This window comes from Rhipicephalus microplus, chromosome 7 (genome assembly GCF_043290135.1).
Source record: "Rhipicephalus microplus isolate Deutch F79 chromosome 7, USDA_Rmic, whole genome shotgun sequence".
In the NCBI taxonomy this organism is placed as follows: Eukaryota; Metazoa; Arthropoda; class Arachnida; order Ixodida; family Ixodidae; genus Rhipicephalus; species Rhipicephalus microplus.
Window position 1 is genome coordinate 84,039,339 of NC_134706.1, and position 22,777 is coordinate 84,062,115.

A 22,777-nucleotide genomic window follows, 5' to 3' on the forward strand; every position below is an offset into this window, starting at 1 on the left:
GGAGCTGCCATACGTTTTTCAAATAATAATAATAATAATAATAATAATAATAATAATAATAATAATAATAATAATAATAATAATAATAATAATAATAATAATAATAATAATAATAATAATAATAATAATAATAATAATAATAATAATGTATTAAAATTTATTCATTACTATTACTAACTATTTAATGGAATTTAGTAAAGAATTAGATTGACTCATTTATGATTTATAATAAAGTATTCATTGTGTTTATTTATTGATTGAAGAATTCATAATCAATTCATTTAATATTTCAAACTGTCATATATAGCAGATACAAATATGTGTTCAATGACTACCCCATTGTTATATTATACATTTATTTATTCATTACTTTATTTACGCATTCATTCATTTTTGGCCTATTCAACAAATAATTAACAATTATTACTAAACTATTTATTTCCTAATATAAAAGTTTGGGCCTTAATATTTGGGCCTGACTTTAGCAGTTGACCGAGTGCTGACAGTGAGAAGGGCCGTAAAGCAGGCATTGTGGATGAAGTCACTCATTGCCATTCAATTCCACATGTGTGAACAGTTCTTTTGTAACCACTGTTGCAATATCTCTTTGCCCTGCGGTTCGCGTCCTCGATTCTGACCGCCGTGTAGATGTAAGGCTGATTCCCTAGATGGTGGCGGTGCCACTAGCAGTAAAATTACGTTTATATACGTTTATATAAAAAAAGAAAGGGGATCGAGCGTTGGGGCACAGTTCGAATTGGTGACGATCGTACAGTGAGGCGAAGATGATGGCGGGGCCTGTGGCCTGTGTGTATAACTATTATTGATACCACAGTCACCACTACTTTTATCAACAGTTTATTTGCTAAAACTTCTTTTTCTCCGGTGCTGCTACCGCGACTCCTTTGAGGCTCCCAAGAATTTCAGTGGCGCTGTGGTGTTTTTTTCCTGTCGATATCACTTTACCCCACGATGACAACCGGGTTCCTGAATGACGTTGGGGCTCCTCTGCAAAAAGAATAGAAATTCCTATTAAAATGTAAGCAGTTACGAAAAGCGATGCTTTACTTTTCGGACGCCAGACCAGCGGTGATTAGACATTGCAACTACAGCACTGAATTACCCACTCAAGGTGCGATTCTCATTGAGTGACGCTTGGTTCTTATTTCACTCTTCTCCCACGCTACATCACATATGTTAACGGGTTTTCTTGCTTAGCAGAATGCCTGTGTACGGTGTTTTTGCGAAGCAGTTTCAAGCAACGTCTTGGCGCTGAAGCAGAATACTTGGCCAATGTAGAAATACCGACCAATCGTAATTTCTTTTTCTCGTTTCATTTTCCCTGCGGAAGCTGTTATAAGATCACAGCAGTGGTCGGGTGCGCTTTAGTTGTCCGCCACTACCGGTGTGCGCAAGCAGTGTCGCGCGAAAAAAACAAAAAAAAAAGCTACGTGGAAAGCTGCACCAAGGGCACAATGGGACTCCAACCCGGCTCCCTTGCGTGCCAGCCCAGTACTCTATACCACAGAGCTTCGACGCTTTTTTCTCTTTATCTCCGGTTAAAAATCACACACGGGGGAACAAGATAAGCATATTGCAATTCTTCAAAATATGACAAAAAGTTACTACGGCCGTCAAGCACTGCTATCGCACATCACTTCTTAAAAATTCCTTCCTAGTATGCATGGTTTCCACCCTACATAACAATGAACGAACACACTTGTTTGTTCTTACACTTCATACACTTTCTTTAAAATACTGTCTTGCGGGTCTCCTGTCAGGGCCACAGTGAAATCAAGGCAGTCATTATTATTATATCAAAAGCTAATTCATCATCATGCTGTATTGCTGAGTACTTGATTCCATGAGGGTCCAACGAAAATTCTTCTTGATAGTGTACTTAAACGAGTAAATAAATGTGGGTAACTCCAAATGCGAAAACGTTCTTTTTTCGATTACACACCGGAACACTTCCTGTAAGAACGTTCCTAGAGGAGCATGGTTTTTATATGCCGTGGGGATCTGACTATCTAATCTGTAACAAACCACAAACAATCGACCACGTTTGCCTACACTGTTGGGAACGGGTATACCTTTGGGATGTTTTACACAGACCAGTGCTTTGATGTCTGTTGCAAACTGGCCTTAGGCAGGCTTGATGTCGGGAAAGGAATCGCGTTCATGTGAATAATAAGACGTTTTAGAGCAGCAAGATAACAACCACATGTCACACAATGCGAATGGCGCAATGGGTGGGTCATCAAATGCTCCAAATCATTACAAAACTTCAGGTATGATTCTTTATCTACGTCAGCCACAGAATAAAAAAGAATGCACAAAGTTACTGGCAAGTATGTAGCGGGTACTATGCTTCTCGGAAGAATGACGAAGGATGTCATAGTGAATGCCTCTCTGTACCACACAAAAATTAGGATGACTTATGGCGTAGTGGATACCCTGCAAGTGTGCTTGTAACAATTACCCAAAGGGTGTTGAACAAAAGCTGTGAAATGCTGCTCTTCCACATTGCGCTGTAACTGTGCTGCGCGTTCAGCGTAAGTGTGGCAGTCTTAACGCAATAGCGTTAAAGAACTCGTATCGCCAAAATTCTGGTGTCGTTAGCTATGAGCAAAAATACATCATTCTAGCGTGACTGAAAAATCGAAAAAGATGCAAATAAAAAAAGTCACAGCTTTGTCACACAGGCGAAACAATGAATACGATAGCAACAAATGGGAAGGTCAAATGCATAATGGCAAGCAAATTGAAATGTGCCCCACGTTTTTCGCGCACAAATGACGTACGAAACATACTCACAGGTACTGATGAACGCGTATAAGCGTCTCAGTTGTTAACTTCGCTGTGTCTGAAAAGCGCGCCCTTTCGCAAACGGAGACTGTGCAATGATTGCAGTGACCTTAGTGCGCCCGGTAACTAAAGCAGAATCACTCCGGTGATAGTCCAAAGCCACCCAAGGCGTACAATCCTCCCCGCCGAGAGATAAGGGTGCGCAAGTGAGCGTGAATCCCCCTCCTCCTCGCGGGGCAAAGTACGCGTGGAAGATGAGAGCGCGCGCCTCCGCGTCGTGACGATGTGGCGACGCGCGATCATTGCGACCTCTTGCTGGTAATGCTGACAACACAATTATTTCCGAAATGGCCGTCGACAGCGGTAAGTGGTAGATATAAATAGCTTGCTGTTTGAACGGCGAAGGACGTGTCATACCCCTGTCACACGTGCACCAGCGAACACTGTTTAACTCCACGTTCGACGATCTCGCTTTGCAGCAGAATGAGGTTCTCTCGTCCCCAGTACCTGCTGGTCAGAAAAAACTTCGGCCACTAAATTGCCGCAGTGAGAACAATAATATAATTTGGCAATATAAACGCTCTTTTGATGCAGTACTCATTCATAACGTGTTATTTACATATATGTATGCCCGCCAGAGTGCAGCTGCTCTCCACACCGATGCACTCCACACCAACGTCACCGCCATTGGAAAATACTTGTCCGTGCGTGTGGTTATTGTCTACGCCATGTTTGCGTTTGCCCGTGAGAGGAATAACTGACAGCGTTGCGTCATCGTCGCCTGCTTCGACGGCTGAAGGAATGGGTATTGCGACCCAACCTAATTCCAGGGTAACTTATGCGCTACAAAAACAGCTAGTTGTCGAGCCCGACGTAATTGTAAACAAACATAGCGGTAGGCACAATGTAACGAGCGTTGCTGTCAGCATCACTAAATTTTGCGAATGTGTTTTCATTTGAAATAATTTTTATTGCTTTGTTCACTTCAGCCCTACTTAATATTGTTTTTTCAGGAAAAATCGCATAACGAAAATACACGAAAAATAGCAGCTGCAGAATAAATCGGGATAATTCTGCGAAAACTAAACAACACCAACTAAGCTCATTCACGGCAAGTATTACAACCCTTTCATTGCCGTGTGACACTGCCCCAACTCTATCTCTGTCAAACTCCCTAGGAGAGATCTAGGTTGACGGAGTTTAACCGAGTTTGGTGTTGGCCATGTGACAGGGATATTACTCGGTGGCTCAGTGGTTAACACCTCACTTTCAAGAATTACAGTACCCAAGTTCGATTCCGTGCGCCGGGGTCATTTTCTGTGTGTTTTTTTTGTTGCCTTTTCATATATATAGATACGAATACGTACACGGTAAGCAATGGCGACGCCGGCAGCAAAATCCAGTCGAGAGTATCCATACATTTACTATCACATTGAAACAAATCCTGTGTCGAGGTATCCATATATTTACTATCACATTGAAACAAATCCTGTGTGCACATGGGGATAAACCCGGGTCGTTTGTGTGACAAGCAGATGTTCTACAATACAGCCATGCCTTTGTTTGCGAATACAGCGATAATACCTTCCTATGCTTGGAAATACAATAAAATGATTACAAACGCACACGTCCTGTATACATGCTTCACGATACATCATGAAATACTGCCGCAGTAATGTGTGGTGCAAGTGTACATTGCCATCGAGTGTCAGAACACAGGATTGTCATAATGACTTCATAGTTTAAAGTCAGTCACCCGCTACAAAAGGAACACATGCTATTGCACACTTAAGGCCACGTAGTGGGTGCATAGCAAGTTCGAAAAGATATACACCAAGAGCGAAATACGCACTAGGAGCAGAATATCAGTATCGCGTTCAACTCTCGAAGGCAAACCTGAAGGGTTCCTTAATTTTTTTAATCGTTCCCCTCGTCCAGTCTCCCCATCAGTGACCTTCGGTGCTCCCGTTCCTTAATAAAAGAATTTATCTATATGAATCATGCAACAGCGGTCACTGACACCGGCGGCGGCGGACAGCTACGGTACCAAAATCGGCTCTTGTAATCTCATAATAACTTTCGCACTATAAGTAAAGCATATATTCAGAGAAGAAAGCACACCCCGTGCACGCGCACAATTTAGATTTCAAGATCCGCAACTGCTTCTATAAGCACGTATAGTAATGAGTTTGCAGCGTTAAGTGATAAAGAGAACATCCACAAAATATGCTGCAACTCTCCAGAAAAGTTTGCTTCATTCTAGTTGTTAAAGCTTTAACACTTGACTATATACAGCAGATCAAGTAATGATATGCCGAAGATGCGGCTGCGAACAGCCGTAGTGCACCCATGAGGCCGCAACAGCACGTCACATTTGGCGCCCAACGTTGGGCTGCCAGGCCTTTTCCTTTTTGATTACGGCATTACTTGTCTAAAAAGTCAAACTAAGCATTGGGATTTCGTCCCTGCATTTCGTAGAAGCAAGTGGTCATCACCTGCAAAACTCGGGTCAAGTCAGAGCTGCGGTAATTGTGAAGGATCAAACACTTCAGCTTATAAGTTCTTTCCCGTGACCTGGCATTGTATACTTGAAGTAAACAATCGAGTAGACAAAACTCTTGTACGAACGCATATCACATCGCTAAACGGCAATGTGCGAAATGGCCAAGAAGGCAATCAAGCATGATCGCCATGGCTACCGCCGGAGGAGAAAGTGGGCCAAGGTTCTCCCATGTTCTACTACCACACCAGGCACCGAGACACGGTTTGACAAACTCCATTTTTCTTGGCATATTTAGAGATGCAGTGCTGCGACCAGACGTGGTCTACAGTCGCCGGGAATTCCAAGAGCTTGAGGAAAAAAGTGAATGAAGCTATTGCGCAGGCTTGAGTAAATAACCGCAGAAAGTCAGAGAGCTCGCAGCCACATACTGGTTCGAGAAAAGCGAAAAATTGGACTTAGACAAGCACCACAAGGACCTCGTGCATGTGAGAGAAGTATGACTATTCGATATCCATTGCTCACATGGAGAAATTTCGTGCTTTGGACTAGTGTGTGCCTCTGTGCTGCGAAGTGCAAATAATTGCTAGAGCCTGCATATGTTGTGGCGCGTGTGAAAGTGAAAAGGCTTTGCTGAATACTTACAAATAGGACTGCTTAAGTTATTTAGTGATGATGCAACTACCGTGTGTTCCAGTGTTCCATTATGCATTTCGCTGTGTTACGCTTATTACGTTGTACTCAGTCGGGAAGACTGCTTTTAAAACTAGGTCGTGACACTCGTTGCGTGTCTCGCGCCTTCGTGCGCGAAAAGATACAAGATCGATGCCCACCTCGCGCGCTCGTACAGTCTCGCGGAGTAAAATAAAGGGTCTGGCTGCCTCTCCCTGGTCAGCCATGTGTGTGGACGTCATTCGTCGGTCGCCTCGGAACCCACATATATTCGAGGGCCACAACTGCGCGTGACATTTTAATACCAAACTTAGATGGCATGCTGGTTTGGTACTTTTGTTCACTGTACTTTCTTCATATCTACATCACAATTAGTACAACACACTTATACAACAGTGCCATTAACGTCGCCTATCCTCTTGCTGGCTTCATTGTCGAGTTCTTATCGTAAACGTTGTGTCAAGCAGAAAAAAAACAGCCCTCAAATTCGTTCTTTTTCATTCAGTTTCACAGTAGAGAGTAGCTGTCTCAATAATTTTGCCGAGGCACGTCTGTAACTGGATACGCCAGCTTCACTCAGACAGCCGATTGGACAACCCACGTTACACTTTATATCGAGAATAGTTTGACATACGACAATATTTTTTTACCTCGATCTCCCGTGAAATTCGCAGCGTGCCAAGTCCTGAGCACACTCGTCGCGGTGAGGTTCGTACACTTCACCGTTCACGCATCGACAGCTACTGCCAGAGATTGAACACGTGTGACTGCCGTTTCCGCATTCGCACGTCTTGCAGCGTCTGAAATGAGAACGACCGGTAACTGCATGAGATCGTGAAACACGCCCCTCCACGACGCATTATGCGGTGCCCTGCAGCTGACGCCAAGTCTGTGAGATTGATCCCGGCCGCGGCAGTCGCATTTCGGCTGAGGCGAAACAGTGCAAGCCCTTGTACGCTGAGATGTCCATGCATCTCAATGAACACCAGATGGTCCGAATTCCTGGAGCCCTCTACTACGGCGTATCTTATAACCTTTGAAACGTTAAACTCTACAAATTAGCAATAATATTATCATTCGAGGAAACAGAAACAACGCTGCTTTTTATAGGAGAAATTTAGATGAATTTGTATGCGGTAAAGATGAAAATTTTGAAGGTCAGCGACAACGGGGTACATAATAGCGTAAACTTTGAAAAAGACAGATTATAGAAAAGACGTAGGAGGGACCAGAAAAGTTGGGCGCTAAACTTCGTCTTTTCGAAAAAAAAAACAAGCTACCAGATTATAAATCTCCGAATGCGTGCATCAAAATGGGTAAAGACTGGTCACACCCACACGTCAAGAAGCTACAGCTGACTGTGGTAGAGTGAAACAGACGCATCACTAAAGCATAGATATGTCGGGTTTAACGTCCTAAAACCATCATATAACTACGAGAGATGCCGTAGTGGAGGACTCGGGAAACTTCGACCACCCGGGGTTCCGTAAACCACTTCGAATATTTTTTCAAGCGTTTCAAGTAAACGCACGGGTTTTGTGCAGAATGCCGTCGCGATGAACGAATCTGCACGCGGCAGTGCTACGAGCCCCCGGCGCGCCACAAATTCCGAGAAACAATCCCTCCTCCTTTCCGGGCCTTCGCGTGACGTGCCACATCTCTAACGCGCCGAGCCAAATATGCCAAATATGGTGTGACTGGTCGAGCAAGAGCCTACGACTTCTGGTCAATCTGCAAGCAGCTGCCCGCGCTGCTTGTTGTTGTTCGCCGTGTTGCCCACGTGCGTGCAACACGTGCGGGGCACGGCGTATCCCCGCACGGGACCATGCACGCTACGCCAGTTGCACACCAGTTCGATTACGGAAGCCACGGTTCGCCAACAGGCACGCAACAGATGGAGTAGCGGCAACCGGAAGTAGACGGTGTTTTAAGCAGCGCGTCAGCGGAGACGTATACCATGCGAGATTGAGAGGGGCATGGGGGGGGGGGGGTAAGTAGTTCCTAAAAGAAAGAAAAGAAGATAAAAATGAGTCCCGTAACTGTCTGCATCATATGCGACACCTCAACAGTGGCTCACGAGGGGTAAGGGGTAAGGAGGCATTAAAGGGACAGTGATAGAGAAAGGCAGGGAAAGAGAGACCCACACACGAAAATAAGGAGAAGATGGGAAAGATGGAGATGGTCGCAGGAGTTCGAGAACGGGGCACCACTCGGCGAGAGCTCTTGTAGGCGTCAGAAGATGGCGTAGGGCGAGCCAGTCGGCCAGAGCTGCGCTGTCGTCGGAGATCGCGGGGACACAATCGATCGGCATGAAATCCAGCGAGCGAGTCCGGGCACGGGAGGGGCGCTCGGCGAGAGGGCAAAGCAGCGTGGAAGAGGATGCCATGAGAGGGGAGCGCAGGAGAGAGTGAAAGGTGTAGTCATCATGGTTTCGATAATCGAACGCGTCTAACTCCGCTGTTACTGCACCGTTTCGGAAAATTCTCATGGCTCTGTGTTCGTCGTACACTCGTGCACAATTTTCCCACCACAACTTAATTTCGTCCTCTGAGTAGTTTACGAGCCCTTTAACGTGCACCCAAATCCAAGCACACAGGCCTACAGCAATTTCACCTCCATCGAAAATGCAGCCGCCGCATCCAGGATTCGATCCCGCGCCCTGTGGGTCAGCAGCCGAGCGCCTTAGTTACAAGACCACCGCAGCGGGGCTAGGCGATCCGTGCCTTTCTTCTTAATGTGAAACGCATCCAATAACTTCACAGAGTAATGTGTAGAATCTGAGGGTGATTGACAATGCCATACTGTCTCGCGAAAAATCTATGGCGGTAAAGTATTTTTATTGATGCATTTACCTGATTATGTCGGCACGACGGAACGGTGAAAGGGGGCGGCTGTATTAAAAAAAAACGAACAAACAAATGAATTAAACACACCACAGAAACATTCGACTGCAGAGCTGGGCATATGGGCACAATATAGGCACTTTCAATAACGGAAACAATTCCTAATACAATGAAGTTATAAAAGAAGAATATGTGTAAAATCAATGAACACACACACACACACACACACACACACACACACACACACACACACACACACACACACACACACACACACACACACACACACAAGAATATCTATCTATCTATCTATCTATCTATCTATCTATCTATCTATCTATCTATCTATCTATCTATCTGTCTGTCTATCTGTCTGTCTGTCTGTCTGTCTGTCTGTCTGTCTGTCTGTCTGTCTGTCTGTCTGTCTGTCTGTCTGTCTGTCTGTCTGTCTGTCTGTCTGTCTGTCTGTCTGTCTGTCTGTCTGTCTGTCTATCTATCTATCTATCTATCTATCTATCTATCTATCTATCTATCTATCTATCTATCTATCTATCTATCTATCTATCTATCTATCTATCTATCTATCTATCTATCTATCTATCTATCTATCTATCTATCTGTCTGTCTGTCAATCTATCTATCTATCTATCTATCTATCTATCTATCTATCTATCTATCTATCTATCTATCTATCTATCTATCTATCTATCTATCTATCTGTCTGTCTGTCTGTCTGTCTGTCTGTCTGTCTGTCTGTCTGTCTGTCTGTCTGTCTGTCTGTCTGTCTGTCTGTCTGTCTGTCTGTCTGTCTGTCTGTCTATCTATCTATCTATCTATCTATCTATCTATCTATCTATCTATCTATCTATCTATCTATCTATCTATCTATCTATCTATCTATCTATCTATCTATCTATCTATCCGACTTTACTCAATCACGAAGGGAACACCACGAAACGTCACATGCTTAAAGTGAGCAATCCCAAAGAAGCATCACGTCACTTTCGCGTAAATTAATCGACATGATGTCTTTCTTTTGATATTTTTTCTATATCGGTTTTGGTGCAGTATATGCTCCAAGAAGGCCGGCTACAAGTGTTCCTCCGATGGTTTGAACTACTCCCAGCGCGATGGTCACCCCAGGTAACCACCTTTTTGTCATTTTTTTCCCTCTTGAAACACTTGAGCTTGAGTGTCAGATTTTAAAATGCGCATATTTTAAAGCTTTCGCCAATCGGGCAGAGATGACGCTGCTTCATTTGGGCTTCAACGTGACATGTTGCATTTGCTTTATTCTGGCTGCCGTCGTCTGAGGTGACCACCTCACATCTTTTGCAACGAAATTGATAACTTTTTTTTTTCTTGCGAGAAAATCATTTCCTGCAACAAGTTTCGCCATTTCTTCAATAAAGCTCTGTTTCCCGCCAAAATTAGAGTTTTGTGCGTGATAGTTGAGTGGGCCGAGACTTAGAGAAGCAGTATCTAGTGTTGGAAGTTCACGCTGGTGCCTCGGAATGGTTGCGCTTAGCCTTTTGGACTTGTACTTGTTCGCTAGTCGGCAATCACGCCGGCACAATATGGCCTCATAGAAAAAAAAGGCATGGTTCCTGCCAGAAAGAATCGACGCAAGAATGTCGCACATGATCCTAAAGTAATCAAGTTTTGTCTCGGTAAGTATTTATGACAGGAAAAGGGTACTCTTGATATACTTACCTGACCACCACCACCACAGGCTGAGATCCGTACTTCGAGCTCCGGCCTCTGCATAAAAAGTGTATATATGAAGAAATATTGTACACAACGGTAGAAAAAGTCTTGACTTGGCAACGAGCAAATGTACACTATTTCGCTGTTATCAGCAATAGAACAAAAGTTAAGGCAAAAAATTATGAATAAAAACACATAGTTGGAAAATGGACGCGAATAATCAAGTATTTCTACAAGTCGTTCGACATCCTTCGAAAAACACGCTGCTTCCAGCAATTCTAGATGCCACCCAACAAGTAGCAAGTAAAGCACAGAACACCAACACGAATGCCCGTGCCGCCACACCACGTGCTTCAACAATAAGAGTGGAGGCTCATGGCAGGACCAGCACGTGGCTACGTGTAAGAAGAAGAAAGCGACCAGTATAGGACTAGCCTGCGCGGGACAACTTTTGTGACAGGGTTTTGTTTTCAGCCGACGAGCGAAAGTAAGCCCTAATTACATGGTTGTTTTAGTAGCAGGCCATGCACTTGCTGGCTACAATATGTTTATTGATTTGTGGGGTTTAACGTCCTAAAACCACCATGTGTTTACGAGAGACGCCGTAGTGGAGGGCTCCGGAAATTTCGACCACCTGGGGTTCTTTAACGTGCACCCAAATCTGAGTACACAGGCCTACAACATTTCCGCCTCCATCGGAAATGCAGCAGCCACCGCCGGGATTTGATCCCGCGACCTGCGGGTCAGCAGCCGAGTACCTTAGCCACTAGACCACCGTGGCGGGGCTCGCTACAATATGTATGTATGTATGTATGTATGTATGTATGTATGTATGTATGTATGTATGTATGTATGTATGTATGTATGTATGTATGTATGTATGTATGTATGTATGTATGTATGTATGTATGTATGTATGTATGTATGTATGTATGTATGTATGTATGTATGTATGTATGTATGTATGTATGTATGTATGTATGTATGTATGTATGTATGTATGTATGTATGTATGTATGTATGTATGTATGTATGTATGTATGTATGTATGTATGTATGTATGTATGTATGTATGTATGTACGTACGTACGTACGTACGTACGTACGTACGTACGTACGTATGTATGTATGTATGTATGTATGTATGTATGTATGTATGTATGTATGTATGTATGTATGTATGTATGTATGTATGTATGTATGTATGTATGTATGTATGTATGTATGTATGTATGTATGATGGGGGATCATGCAATTCGAGAACAATTTATAAAGGTAACTGTAACGGCAGTAAATTAGTGAGGGGAGGGGTATTTATGCAGCACTGAATGTAGACTGAATTGTGTGGCCTCCCGCATGGCAGCTGAAGTGTTCCGAAAGGCATACTTGACATGCCCCCACTGGCGTGACAATGTTACGTGTGAATGGTTACGTCGTACTCGGAAATTGTAGCGTCTTTAGTTGACGAAAAAAACTGTGCCGTTGCATGGATCAAGCCTGGGGCTAACGCCTTCAAGGGCGGTCACTGGGCATGCCATAGCACGACCCTCACGGAATTCCGCATACCTGAACTGCAATGTTCAATGTTCACGTGCTTCATGTTGTCGATACATTAGGACTCCCCATGCTCATTTCTGGCTTTCTGGACATGCCCCGCTATAGGCGTGCGCACGATAAAGAAGTGGGGAGGGGGGGAGGTGTTTCCACTCCTTCGATTTTCTGTAAAGGGCGCTTATAGTATGCCCCGTATACGTATGCTCTTGGGGCCAATTTAGTTTGTGTGTATTGTGAAGAGTTATGGCCTTGCAAGTTTTTGAAGATAGCGGTGGTCGAGAGCCACTGTTGTTGCTTTCCAAGAACAGTACGAATACCACCTTTGACCCCGCCGAAGCTGTGCGTCAAGCACGCCATTGAAGTTAGGTAATAGCTTTATATACATTTTTTTATCTATGCTAATGCCTGTATTTTTGTGGCCTTAACCAGTGGTGGCAAGGGTAGTGGGGAGAGAAAGGCAAGACTGCGCTGCGGTAAGTTTGCACCGCCCAGTCTTGTCCCCATGCATTTATGCAGAATTTCTGGCACACGTGTGCACTAAACTGGTAAAACCTCCTCCCTCCTCCCGAAGGACGTCGGTCCCGAATAGATGCCCGGTTCAAAAGGAATTTTGCAGTTAACAGGATAACATTCTGAGAAGAACGTATGGATTCCCCTAAAGGTCTCTATCGCGAACGGGGGCTTGCCATTATTTAAAAATGAGGTTATCTTCTTTACCAAACTTAATTGTATGTTGAAAAGCATTTGTTAACAGAAATCAGTGCCTTTACTTGACAAAGGTGGACGTGTATCTATTGTGTATTCCACTAGCTATTGGACTATGCCGATACAGATAAAAAATGGCTTTCTTTCAACATTATTCAGCACACGTTTAGTTCTTGTCATGTTCGTCAAGGTTTGTGATGACAAATGAGACAAACCTGATATACTGTTGATGTCAAGACAGTCAAGATAGTTCGTGTAGTTGATATTGCAATAAAATTTATTTTTTTTCGCCAACAGTTTCGGGAGGAGTCCTCACTTCGTTAGAGCCTATAGTCAAAAGTGTGATTCATCTGGTTGTATCATCAAGACTTGTTAGCTTTTTGTGCGTGGTCCTCGACAACGTACGGATGTTGAAATAAATTTGATTTGATATCTGGTGTGCTGGTTTGCGTCGTTCGCATGGCCACCAAATGTTGATGCCGTGGCCATTGGTACGACTTTGCGGGCTCGTAGCGAAGGAGAAGCGTCTTCTAATCGGCTGCTTTCCTGTCTTTCCTCTTAACTATTCCTTATTGAACAACTTCGGAGTAACGGAGTGCAAGAAGTTTAAGCGGCAGCATTGTTCATGCTTTAGAGCGGCATTTTCACTCTAGACACGTACGGGCCACTATCGAAAAGCAAACAAGGCTAATGGTCGCATTTCTGTGCAGTAAAACATTTTTATTTTGGGCAAGTGAGTATTTACGAGTAGCTATTGAAGCAAGATATGCAACTTGGAAATTTCGAAATCAAATATCGGTGTGTCAACTCAAAATGGTCCTGCTCATATTTTTGAAGTTGTGGTATTTTGGACGCAGCTCTCTGAATAAAGGTAATTCAGACAGTCAAGTGCTGGTACCAACCATCACCGGTACCATACCGTAGACAATCAAACCACAGCCGAAATAGAATGTGCGTTCGGCAAACATATTCTTGCCCGCAGACGTTAACATGGAGCGCGTATATTACGTTACTCTAGTAAAAGTTGAAGTTTTCGGTGGTTTTGAATGATTTCATTGGAGAGCCTGCTTTTGATTCACGTGTTGTGACTATGTGGGGGCCCACCTTCCAAGTAACTTTTTCGCAGGGAGTGAACCCCGGATCAATTGTAGCTGGGTTCAGTTTAGAATCGATAAGAAGGTCCTCATGGTTTTCATGATATGGCTAGACTCTTTAGGATTTCGTCTGTAGAAAAAATACACACAGAACAGCAATTCTCTGGGCCCCTCTCCTCCTCAGCAAGCTTCTCGCACCTTCCTTCTTGCTTCCTTTCACCCTCACTGCTGGTGCCTCTCTCTTTTGAAATCTTATTTCACTGGACACACGTCACGAAAATGCGGTGGCGCTGTCATCGAACGTTTGGTTTCGCATGGTAGGCAAAAGCCACTGCGCCTGCCGGAGTTGCCGCCGTGTTTTCGTTGGTGTGTGAGCTCTTTGTCGTCATGCCAACAAGAAAAGAAGAAGGAATGGTATAATTGTGTTACGATAAGCAGTCACAGTCATTGTGATTTGCGCGGGAAGGCAGAAGAAAGATAGAGTACGTCTTTTATTTTTTTTCAGTTTTCTGTTTATGAAGACCGTTGCGAGAAATTCGCCGCACCTGTAAAACGTGATCGAAAACTTGTCCTCAACGCAGGTTCATTGATTGTGTTTTGGAGCGGCTTACCAAGCAAAAAAAGATTGTCAAGTGGTTCGTGCTGCAATGGGCCGCACCGCATTTCTTCGGAACAAGCCTTGCATGTAGGCGTATCACGTTTACCTCACACCACGTTACCATTGTGAATGGTATTGTTATATGCGGAGCAATATTCACTGTTTCCATGGTTTATATAATGACATGAGATGCGTCAGAAGGATTTCGTTATACTCGCGTGAACTAAAGGTGTCGCTCGGTCGCAGAGCGCGTGTTTCTGCTGTTCATTCAAGCGGCATCGAACGAACAAATGACTTCGAGTATGATTTTCCTGATTGCATACGGCTGCGATGACACCTGAGTCTATCGGGTACGGCTATTCTGAGTGCAGTGCACTCCACAAGAATTTCGCGTCCATTGAATTCACGGGAAAACAGCACCCACGAAACTAGTCGAGCCTCTTTATAGGCTGCACGCATCATGCCGTCTCAAATTGAATTCACGAAGAGAGCCGCGCAGTTGGCAGGTGTGTAACCGCATTAGCCATTGCCGGCAGTTAAAAGATTATCGCAAGTGCATCTCGGGTTAAAGTATCACTGGCATCACCCTTGCTGTTTTCATGAATAACTTCCCTGGCCCATTTGTTATAAGCGAGAGCTAACGGCAGTGGTTCGTAAGCATATATGTTTTTACTACGCGCATTTGCATATCGCACCTAAAAACCTAGAATCGCTGAACTGTGTCGGTAGTTCTTGCATCAGCTGATAAATTAAAACGTACACGTGCGACCTAGACTGCTGCAACGGCGACGGCATTTCGCAAATGAGTCGCATTCATGCAGTGAAGATAACATTTTCATCAGGTTCTCAGAGCTAGAGCTTACACACCAACATCGCTCATATCATGTTCATTTCACAGTCACTCTTAGAGCCACTGCAACTTTCTCTGTTGCAGCCACCTTGTGTAAACATGCGGGAGGCATTCTGACGAAGGAAGCTGGATCCAATAAAAGTTTATTCACTCACTCGCGTAATGATAGAGGGCAGCAGCGAGCATTAGGATGGGATGGCTGGGCGGAGCCAACGCGCCAAGGCGCCGCTACAAAGAACTTATATATATCGATGGTGCCCACCGCTGTTTACAATTGTAAAGTAGGTCTATAAACCAGACCACGCCCATCTCTCATCCGGACACCTAGACTCCCGGCGCATATCCTCGCACCCAGACGGCCATATTGTTTTTAACTGCCAAGGCAAGTATCTGTTGCGCCAAGTTAACACGGTAAGTGGCGTCTCTATAGGACTTTAAGATACGGGAAAGCACCTATTCAACCCACTTGATCCCGCTTACAAGTATTCGTTTCGGTACCACTGCGCTGTCTTTGAATCAAGCAATCAGCGCAAAGGAAGATATTACTCTACACTGGGCGTGAAGATCACTATATGACGTGAGAATCGTGCTGGTGCGGCATTTTTACATTGCACATAATTCCATTGACAACACCAAAGCGTCGAGCTCCCCTGCCAGTGAATAATTTCAATCAACAGGAAGTACTGTGAGCCCTGTAAAAGTATGCGAGCATATACATTTACGGCGTTTATTCAAACGTGACACCAGCTATTTTGTTGTGCAGCGGAAATGTGAGCACAGTGTGCCTATAGTATCTGGCATCAAAGTCATTGCCGTATTTGAAAATTGTAGATACTACGACTACCGCGTGCCTTGAGACACTGCGCGAGTTGAACACAAATATAACGCTATACTATCGCGAGGCAAATAAAGATGAAAAGTTGAAAGTGACCGGGGCACTTGACTCTGAGTTGAACATCTACATTAATTACCTATCGCTAAACGAATCTGCGCTTTTAGGCGGCGTCACCGTAGCGCTATAAAATCCTGCTCTGGCCGACAGTTTCGCACCACGTGTAGGTTCAGAGTACCAGACTTGACTTGCAAATAATAAACACACGTGGTGCATAGTGCAAGCCAGAGCGGTATTATAGCGCTGTGGTGACGACGGCTTAAAGCACAAGTTTTGCCTATAGCGATAGTCAAGACATGCTACAGTTCAAGCGGGTGGAAATCCATGCCTTCTGCCGTTCGCGTTTCTTCCCATAGCGATAGTACGTTACTGATAAAGTTGCTTCCTGAAACTTCAATGCACGTGATTTATACATTTCGGACTGTCGAAAAAGGTCTTATTCACGTTTTACGGGAAAACAGTACCAATTTCCCAGAAATGAAAAGCGAAAAACATACTTATAGCCGGACTCTGGTTGGAAAGTTTCGCGTTTGAAGTGCGGAACATCTGCTAGCATAGTAATTCAGGGTGTTGCTTCGCCGAGCTTGCGACAGATGGCGCGATGTGGGGCCTAAATATGGCGGAACACACTAAACTTGCTGTGTTCTGGTGTATACAATTGTCACGAACAAGTCGCGGGGTCTCTCGTACATTCGCATAAGACGACTGAAAGGTGAATTGTCTCTTGTTTTGATTCGTAGACGATGTATTGCTCCTCCCCCACCTCTTTTTGCAGGATTCCTGCACCTAACGTGCTTTAGCATGGCCTCCGTGATCGCTTCACTATTGACCAAGCGAGAATGTAATGATGACGTCACAAAACATGGCGATCTGTAAGGTCTTGGTGACCTCGCCAGGGGTTACCTCACGTCACTCTTGTTGACGCCGCCATGATTCATCTGAGGCTTTCACCCTGTCGCCGGCGACATTTATCCAGCAGTCGTTCTAGCCATTCACCTCACGTGACAGATATTGCGTTAGTGCTAAATGTGACAGAAATCATGCTATACTGTGCAGAAAGTCATATTGCTGTTGATTATTTGCGCGTTTTAGGCTTGGGGAAGGAATCGAGAAAGAAGTTCAGCGCGAGCACACGCGGAGGTACACTGACGGCAGAGCGCTTCTGAGCTCAAGTATTTTAGTCATATGCCTTAACGACAAAGTTGAGTGCGATCACGGCGTCTGGAGTGCCATCATTTATTTAACTATTTGGTGCCGAAGAAGCGGGATTCAAAACCAGGAACCTACGGATGGCTACCAATCAACTGCGACGACATGGAGCGACTGAAGTTGAAATGGACGTCGCGGCGAGCACAGAACACATAAATAATGAACGAGGTAAATGCTCTCATCGTTAACGACTCTAACAACCTATGACCAGCTCAATTGCATTTATGAGAGGCTGAATGCTAACAACGGTGAGCTTACTAACGTGAACGCTGGATCAAACAGCATTCTTATCGATATATATATATATATATATATATATATATATATATATATATATATATATATATATATATATATATATATATATATATATATATATATGACACAAATAAGGACCAATTCACGGAAAGACGTAGAAATATCGTAATGGTACATCGCGTTAGTATACATCAAGTAGATATGCTGATTGCTGAAGGTGCAGATAGTGCTGGTTAATAATGGCTGTTATCGTCTAGTGATGCCTGTTCTTGCCGCAATAGAAAGTTTATACTTACATTATTTTTCAAATGTTCAGTGGCCCGTCATATATCTTGCTCTCTCATTGCTAAGACAGCAGCGTTAGTACTTTGAATAGTGTATTTTCCCGAAAGGTCCCCCGCCGCGGTGGTCTAGTGGCTAAGGTACTCGGCTGCTGACCCGCAGGGCGCGGGTTCGAATCCCGGCTGCGGCGGCTGCATTTCCGATGGAGGCGGAAATGTTGTAGGCCCGTGTGCTCAGATTTGGGTGCACGTTAAAGAACCCCAGGTGGTCAAAATTTCCGGAGCCCTCCACTACGGCGTCTCTCATAATCATATCGTGGTTTTGGGACGTTAAACCCCACAAATCAATCAATTTCCCGAAAGGTTGTGTTCTTCCGCGGTTGGTCAACTTTTATTGGTCTAAAGGGCTCCTTTGGCCCCTGTGCCTCGCTTAAAATGCCGCCTTTGAAAATCGGTTAAGATTGGAGAAACTTGACAGCCTCGTGAAAGGAATCCCACGTTTCAAAACTACAACGCACGCGGAAATAGCAGGAAGAGTGTCTGAGGCGAGAATACTTTTCTTTTTACCTTTTTGTGTAAAATTCGCATTTCGCGAGATCCTCGGCACACACATCCCGGTCGGGTTCGTACATCATCCCGTTGACGCATCGGCAGCTGCTCCCAGCTACCGAGCACGAGGTTCTATCGTCACCACACTCACATGGTGTACAGGAACTAAAATAAACACAAAAATGGCGCCAAATTAGGCTTAGGTAACATGTATTTGTATGAAAGAAAAGCCTACTAAACGCGTAAAAGATCGAAATTAACAAAAAAAATAACATGCATACAAATCACCTAAATGATTAACTCATTACATAGGAGCAGTGAGGTAGTCGTAAAGAAACAGCTCTGCATGCATATTGGAGTTATAAAAAAAGCGAGCTCAAATATAGAGTTAAAGGAACCCACAACTGGCCTGAACGGGTGATTAAATTTCGGTGGAAAATAAAACAGCATGAATTATGGTGAGAGGTGACAGCATAATTTACGCGATCTGAGTAGAATCGCGATCTGAGTAGAACTAGGATTTATATTTTCAAATCACGTTCAAAAGTAACCATGGGTGGATGGATGGATGAATATGGCTGTACCCTTTAGATCGGGCGGTGGCTAGCGCCACCAAGCCGAAATACTTAATGAACCAAAAACTAGATTTTTTTTCTTCAAATAGTGAGGTTGAGGATTCGCACTTTGCAGTGAAGGGTTTCATTTTCACTCGCGCCTTGACTTTAGCCACCAGTCAGATAACCTCCCTCTAGTTAATTCTACCCGCTTAAAGTCTATTCTGCCCTCCCTGTCCCTAAACCCCAGTGCTTTGAAAAACTCTGCTCCATCATCCTGAACTATAGGGTGAAGTCCTTTACAGAACATTATCAAGTGTTCGACAGTTTCTTCTTCCTCTCCACACGCAGTGCATACCGTTGTTACTCCTTCGTATTTTGCCCAATATGTCTTGGTTCGCAATACCCCCGTCCTGGCCTCAAACAGCAGAAAACTATCCCGAGTATTATGATAGATTCTTTGCTTGGCAATTTCCTTCTTAAAAGTTTGATAGATCTCTAGTGCGGACTTCTTAATCAGGCCGATTCTCCGCATATCGGTCTTGGCTTCCTTCACCTTCTTCTTAACCGATAATTCTTTTTGGTTTGGCCCCCTGCTGTTTTCTAAGTATTTACCAGTCAATTTTCAGGTTCGATTTCTCCATTTTGTATCGACATTCTTCATGTACAAGTAGCTGAATACCTTCCTAGCCCAACGCTCCTCCCCCATTTCTCTCAATCACTTCTCAAACTTTATCTTCCTGCTAGCTGCCCTGCCCTCAAATGATGTCCATTCCATATCACCTTGTACTGCCTGATTTGATGTACTCCCGTGAGCTCCTAAGGCAAGCGTATACCTATTCCACGTTGCTTGATTTCTAATCTTTCTTGAACTTCTGATCTCATGCACAAGGCCACATTGCCGAACGTCAGACCAGAAACCATGACCCCTTTCCATATCCCTCTCACAACATCATACTTATTGTAATTCCACAGTGCCCTGTGTTTCATTACCGCTGCATTCTTGTTACATTTAGTCGTCACGTATATTTCGTGTTCCATTAGGTACTCGGCCCCATTGCTTATCCATACGCCCAGATATTTGTATTTATCTGTTATATCTAGTGTGACCTCCTGTATTTTAAGCCGACTACCTTCATTGTCATTAATAATCATGACTGCTGCTTTTTCCTCACAGTATCTGAAATCTAACCTTTCTCCCTCATTACCGCAGATGTCCACCAATCTGCAAATCTTCCTTGTTGTCGGCCATTAGCACTATATCATCTGCGCACATTAATGCTGGTAGTTCCTGTTCAATGAGTTTTCCTTGTTTGACGAAAGAGAGGTTCAAGCCCAGTTCACTTCCCTCTAATTTGGCCTCTAATCCTTTTAGGTACGTCACGAATAATAAGGGTGTCAGGGGACACCCCTGCCTAAGCCCCGTTTTACCTCTGCAGGCTGGGATACCTGTTTTTCCCACTTTATAATTACCTTGTTACCTTTATAGATATCCTTTAAAAGATTAGTGACTACATCTTCCACGCCAAGTGTGTCCAGTATTTGCCACAATTCCTCTTGAACCACGCTATCGTACGCTCCCTTGATATACAAAAATGTTAGCCACAGGAGCCTGTGTTCCTTTTCTGCTATTTAGATGCACTGCGTCAGTGAGAACAGATTGTCTTCCAACATCCTGTGTTTCCGAGACCCCTTCTGTAGTTCCCCCAGCACTTCTCGTCCTCTATCCGTGCCTGCAGTCTTTCCTTTATAATCTGCATCGCCAGCTTGTAGACCACCGATGTCACTGTTAGAGGACGGTAGTTGTTTATGACAGCTTTGTCCCCCTTTTTGTTATAGATAATGCTCATCCTGCTAAGTTTTGATCCATCGGGAACTTCCCCATCGATTATTATTTCGCTCACTGCCTCTCTCAAAGCCTGCTTAGACTTCGGACCTAACGTCTTTATCAGCATAATTGGAATGCCATCTGGGCCTGTTGATGTACTACTAGGCACCCTTTTCTCAGCCCTTTCCCACTCTCGTTGTGAAAATGGAGCCATTGCGCCACTTGATTCGTCCTTGTCTATAGTGGTGCATAAAGTACTTCTTTGTTGAAATTTTTCTGTCACCCTTGTTCTTATATATTCAATAGCTTCGTCCCCTTCTAGCCTAGCACCTTGGGCTGTAGTTATAAAACTCTGCTCTAGGCTCGTCTCATTTCTTAGGGAGTTTAGATGGTTCCGAAATTCCACAGCTGCCTTTTTATCTTTTTTTGTACTTCGGTCAGCGCTGGGCTCCTTTTCTTCTTACCTTTTCATTGATCACAAGGAATGCATCCCTTTTACAGCTTAGAAAGATTTCCCATTTTCTTTCATCATCTGTCGGTTCACCCCACTGCTTAGCATGTCTGTGTTGCCTAGAGGCTTCCTGACGTTTTGCTATGGCTTTGTTAACTTCCTCATTCCACCAACTTTTGGATTTGTGTCTTCTTTTCCGGGATGACTTGTCACGTGCCTTAGCAAGCCCTAGCTCAAACAGTCTAATTAGATTCGTGTATGTCCACAGTGTTTCATTATCCTCAGTGATTACTTTCTCAATTTGTTTAGTGGCTATTTCAATTTGCCTTTCTGCATGAAAATTTTCCTGTCGTTGCTCATTGTGTCTCCTTACCACTTTCACTGCTCTTCCAAAACTTAGCTTTATATGTTTGTGATCACTAACCATACTTCTGGAGCCGCCTTCATCTATGTGCATTCCTCTGAGCTTATCATACATCCTATGTGACATCAGTGCCTAATCTATCGTCGACTGCAGCTATCCTACCTCCCATGTTATTTGCTCTCCACACTTCTCGGTACTGTTGCAAATTATAAAATATAGCCTTTCACACATATCCATGATCATTTTGCCTGTCGGATCGGTATACCCATCTATATTTCCTATGTGCGCATTCATATCTCCTAGTATATTTATCTCGCACTCTCCTCCTAACTCCTGAATATCATTTGATAATACACTATACCATTGCCTGGTTTTCCTCTCTGGCCTCTGCTCCCGTCCCCAAGTAAACGAAACCAAGGAGTGTCATTTGCCTTGCCCCTTTCCCATTTAGCCATAAATGTTCCTTGCACTCCTGCTTGACCCTTTGCCAGTCTGTACTTTTATGAATGAATGCCCCAAATGACCCCCCTTTCTGCTGCCTTCTGTTCTATTACAATATTCCCACGCGCAGTCCGCATTGTTAGGAGGTTGTTCCATGTCCCTAAGATGTGTTTCTACAAAACCGTATACTATCAGCCTCTCCTCCCATAGCTCTTCTGTTATGTCTTCTAACTTCAGCCTGTTCCTGCCACACTGCATGTTAGTATACGCTATGTCTGAATTAGCTCGGCGCTCATGGCTGCGTCTAATTCAGCCCTGGACTCTACCTATCTTAGATACTGGTGCCACTTTGGAATCGTATCTGTCCATACCACCTATGAAAGACTCTCCCTGGTTGTTTTTTTCTTTACTATCCTGCCCCCCGAAGGGCCCGCTTGCCCCCCCAAAAAGCTACTGCGCGTCCTGCAAGTCGCCAACCCACCTCATGACCTAGCCGCCTATCGAAGTGAATTCTGTCTTGTTGAAAACTACCCCAACTATGTTCCTCTCTGTTTATTTCCACCACCTCAAAGCCTTTCTCTGGACTCGTCCGCTATATCTCTTGGTTTGCGTTGACAAC

General features: G+C 44.1%; 1 protein-coding gene across 3 annotated transcripts in view; it reads right to left on the reverse strand.

Annotated features, from left to right (window-relative positions):
- Window positions 1–842: 842 nt before the first annotated feature.
- The window catches only part of LOC119179859 (kielin/chordin-like protein), a 204,853-nt gene continuing 182,918 nt past the window's right edge, over window positions 843–22,777 (reverse strand). For 2 of the 3 annotated variants that reach the window (XM_075869387.1, XM_075869386.1), the window contains 4 exons: window positions 10,537–10,584; window positions 8,833–8,871; window positions 6,631–6,780; window positions 843–1,008 (listed from right to left, as the gene is read on the reverse strand). In XM_075869387.1, coding sequence (XP_075725502.1) covers window positions 963–1,008; window positions 6,631–6,780; window positions 8,833–8,871; window positions 10,537–10,584 — 283 coding nt within the window. In that variant the 3' untranslated portion in view covers window positions 843–962. Of the gene's footprint in view, window positions 1,009–6,630; window positions 6,781–8,832; window positions 8,872–10,536; window positions 10,585–18,538; window positions 18,686–22,777 lie in introns of all 3 variants that reach the window. The other variant, XM_075869385.1, reaches the window with a different exon arrangement.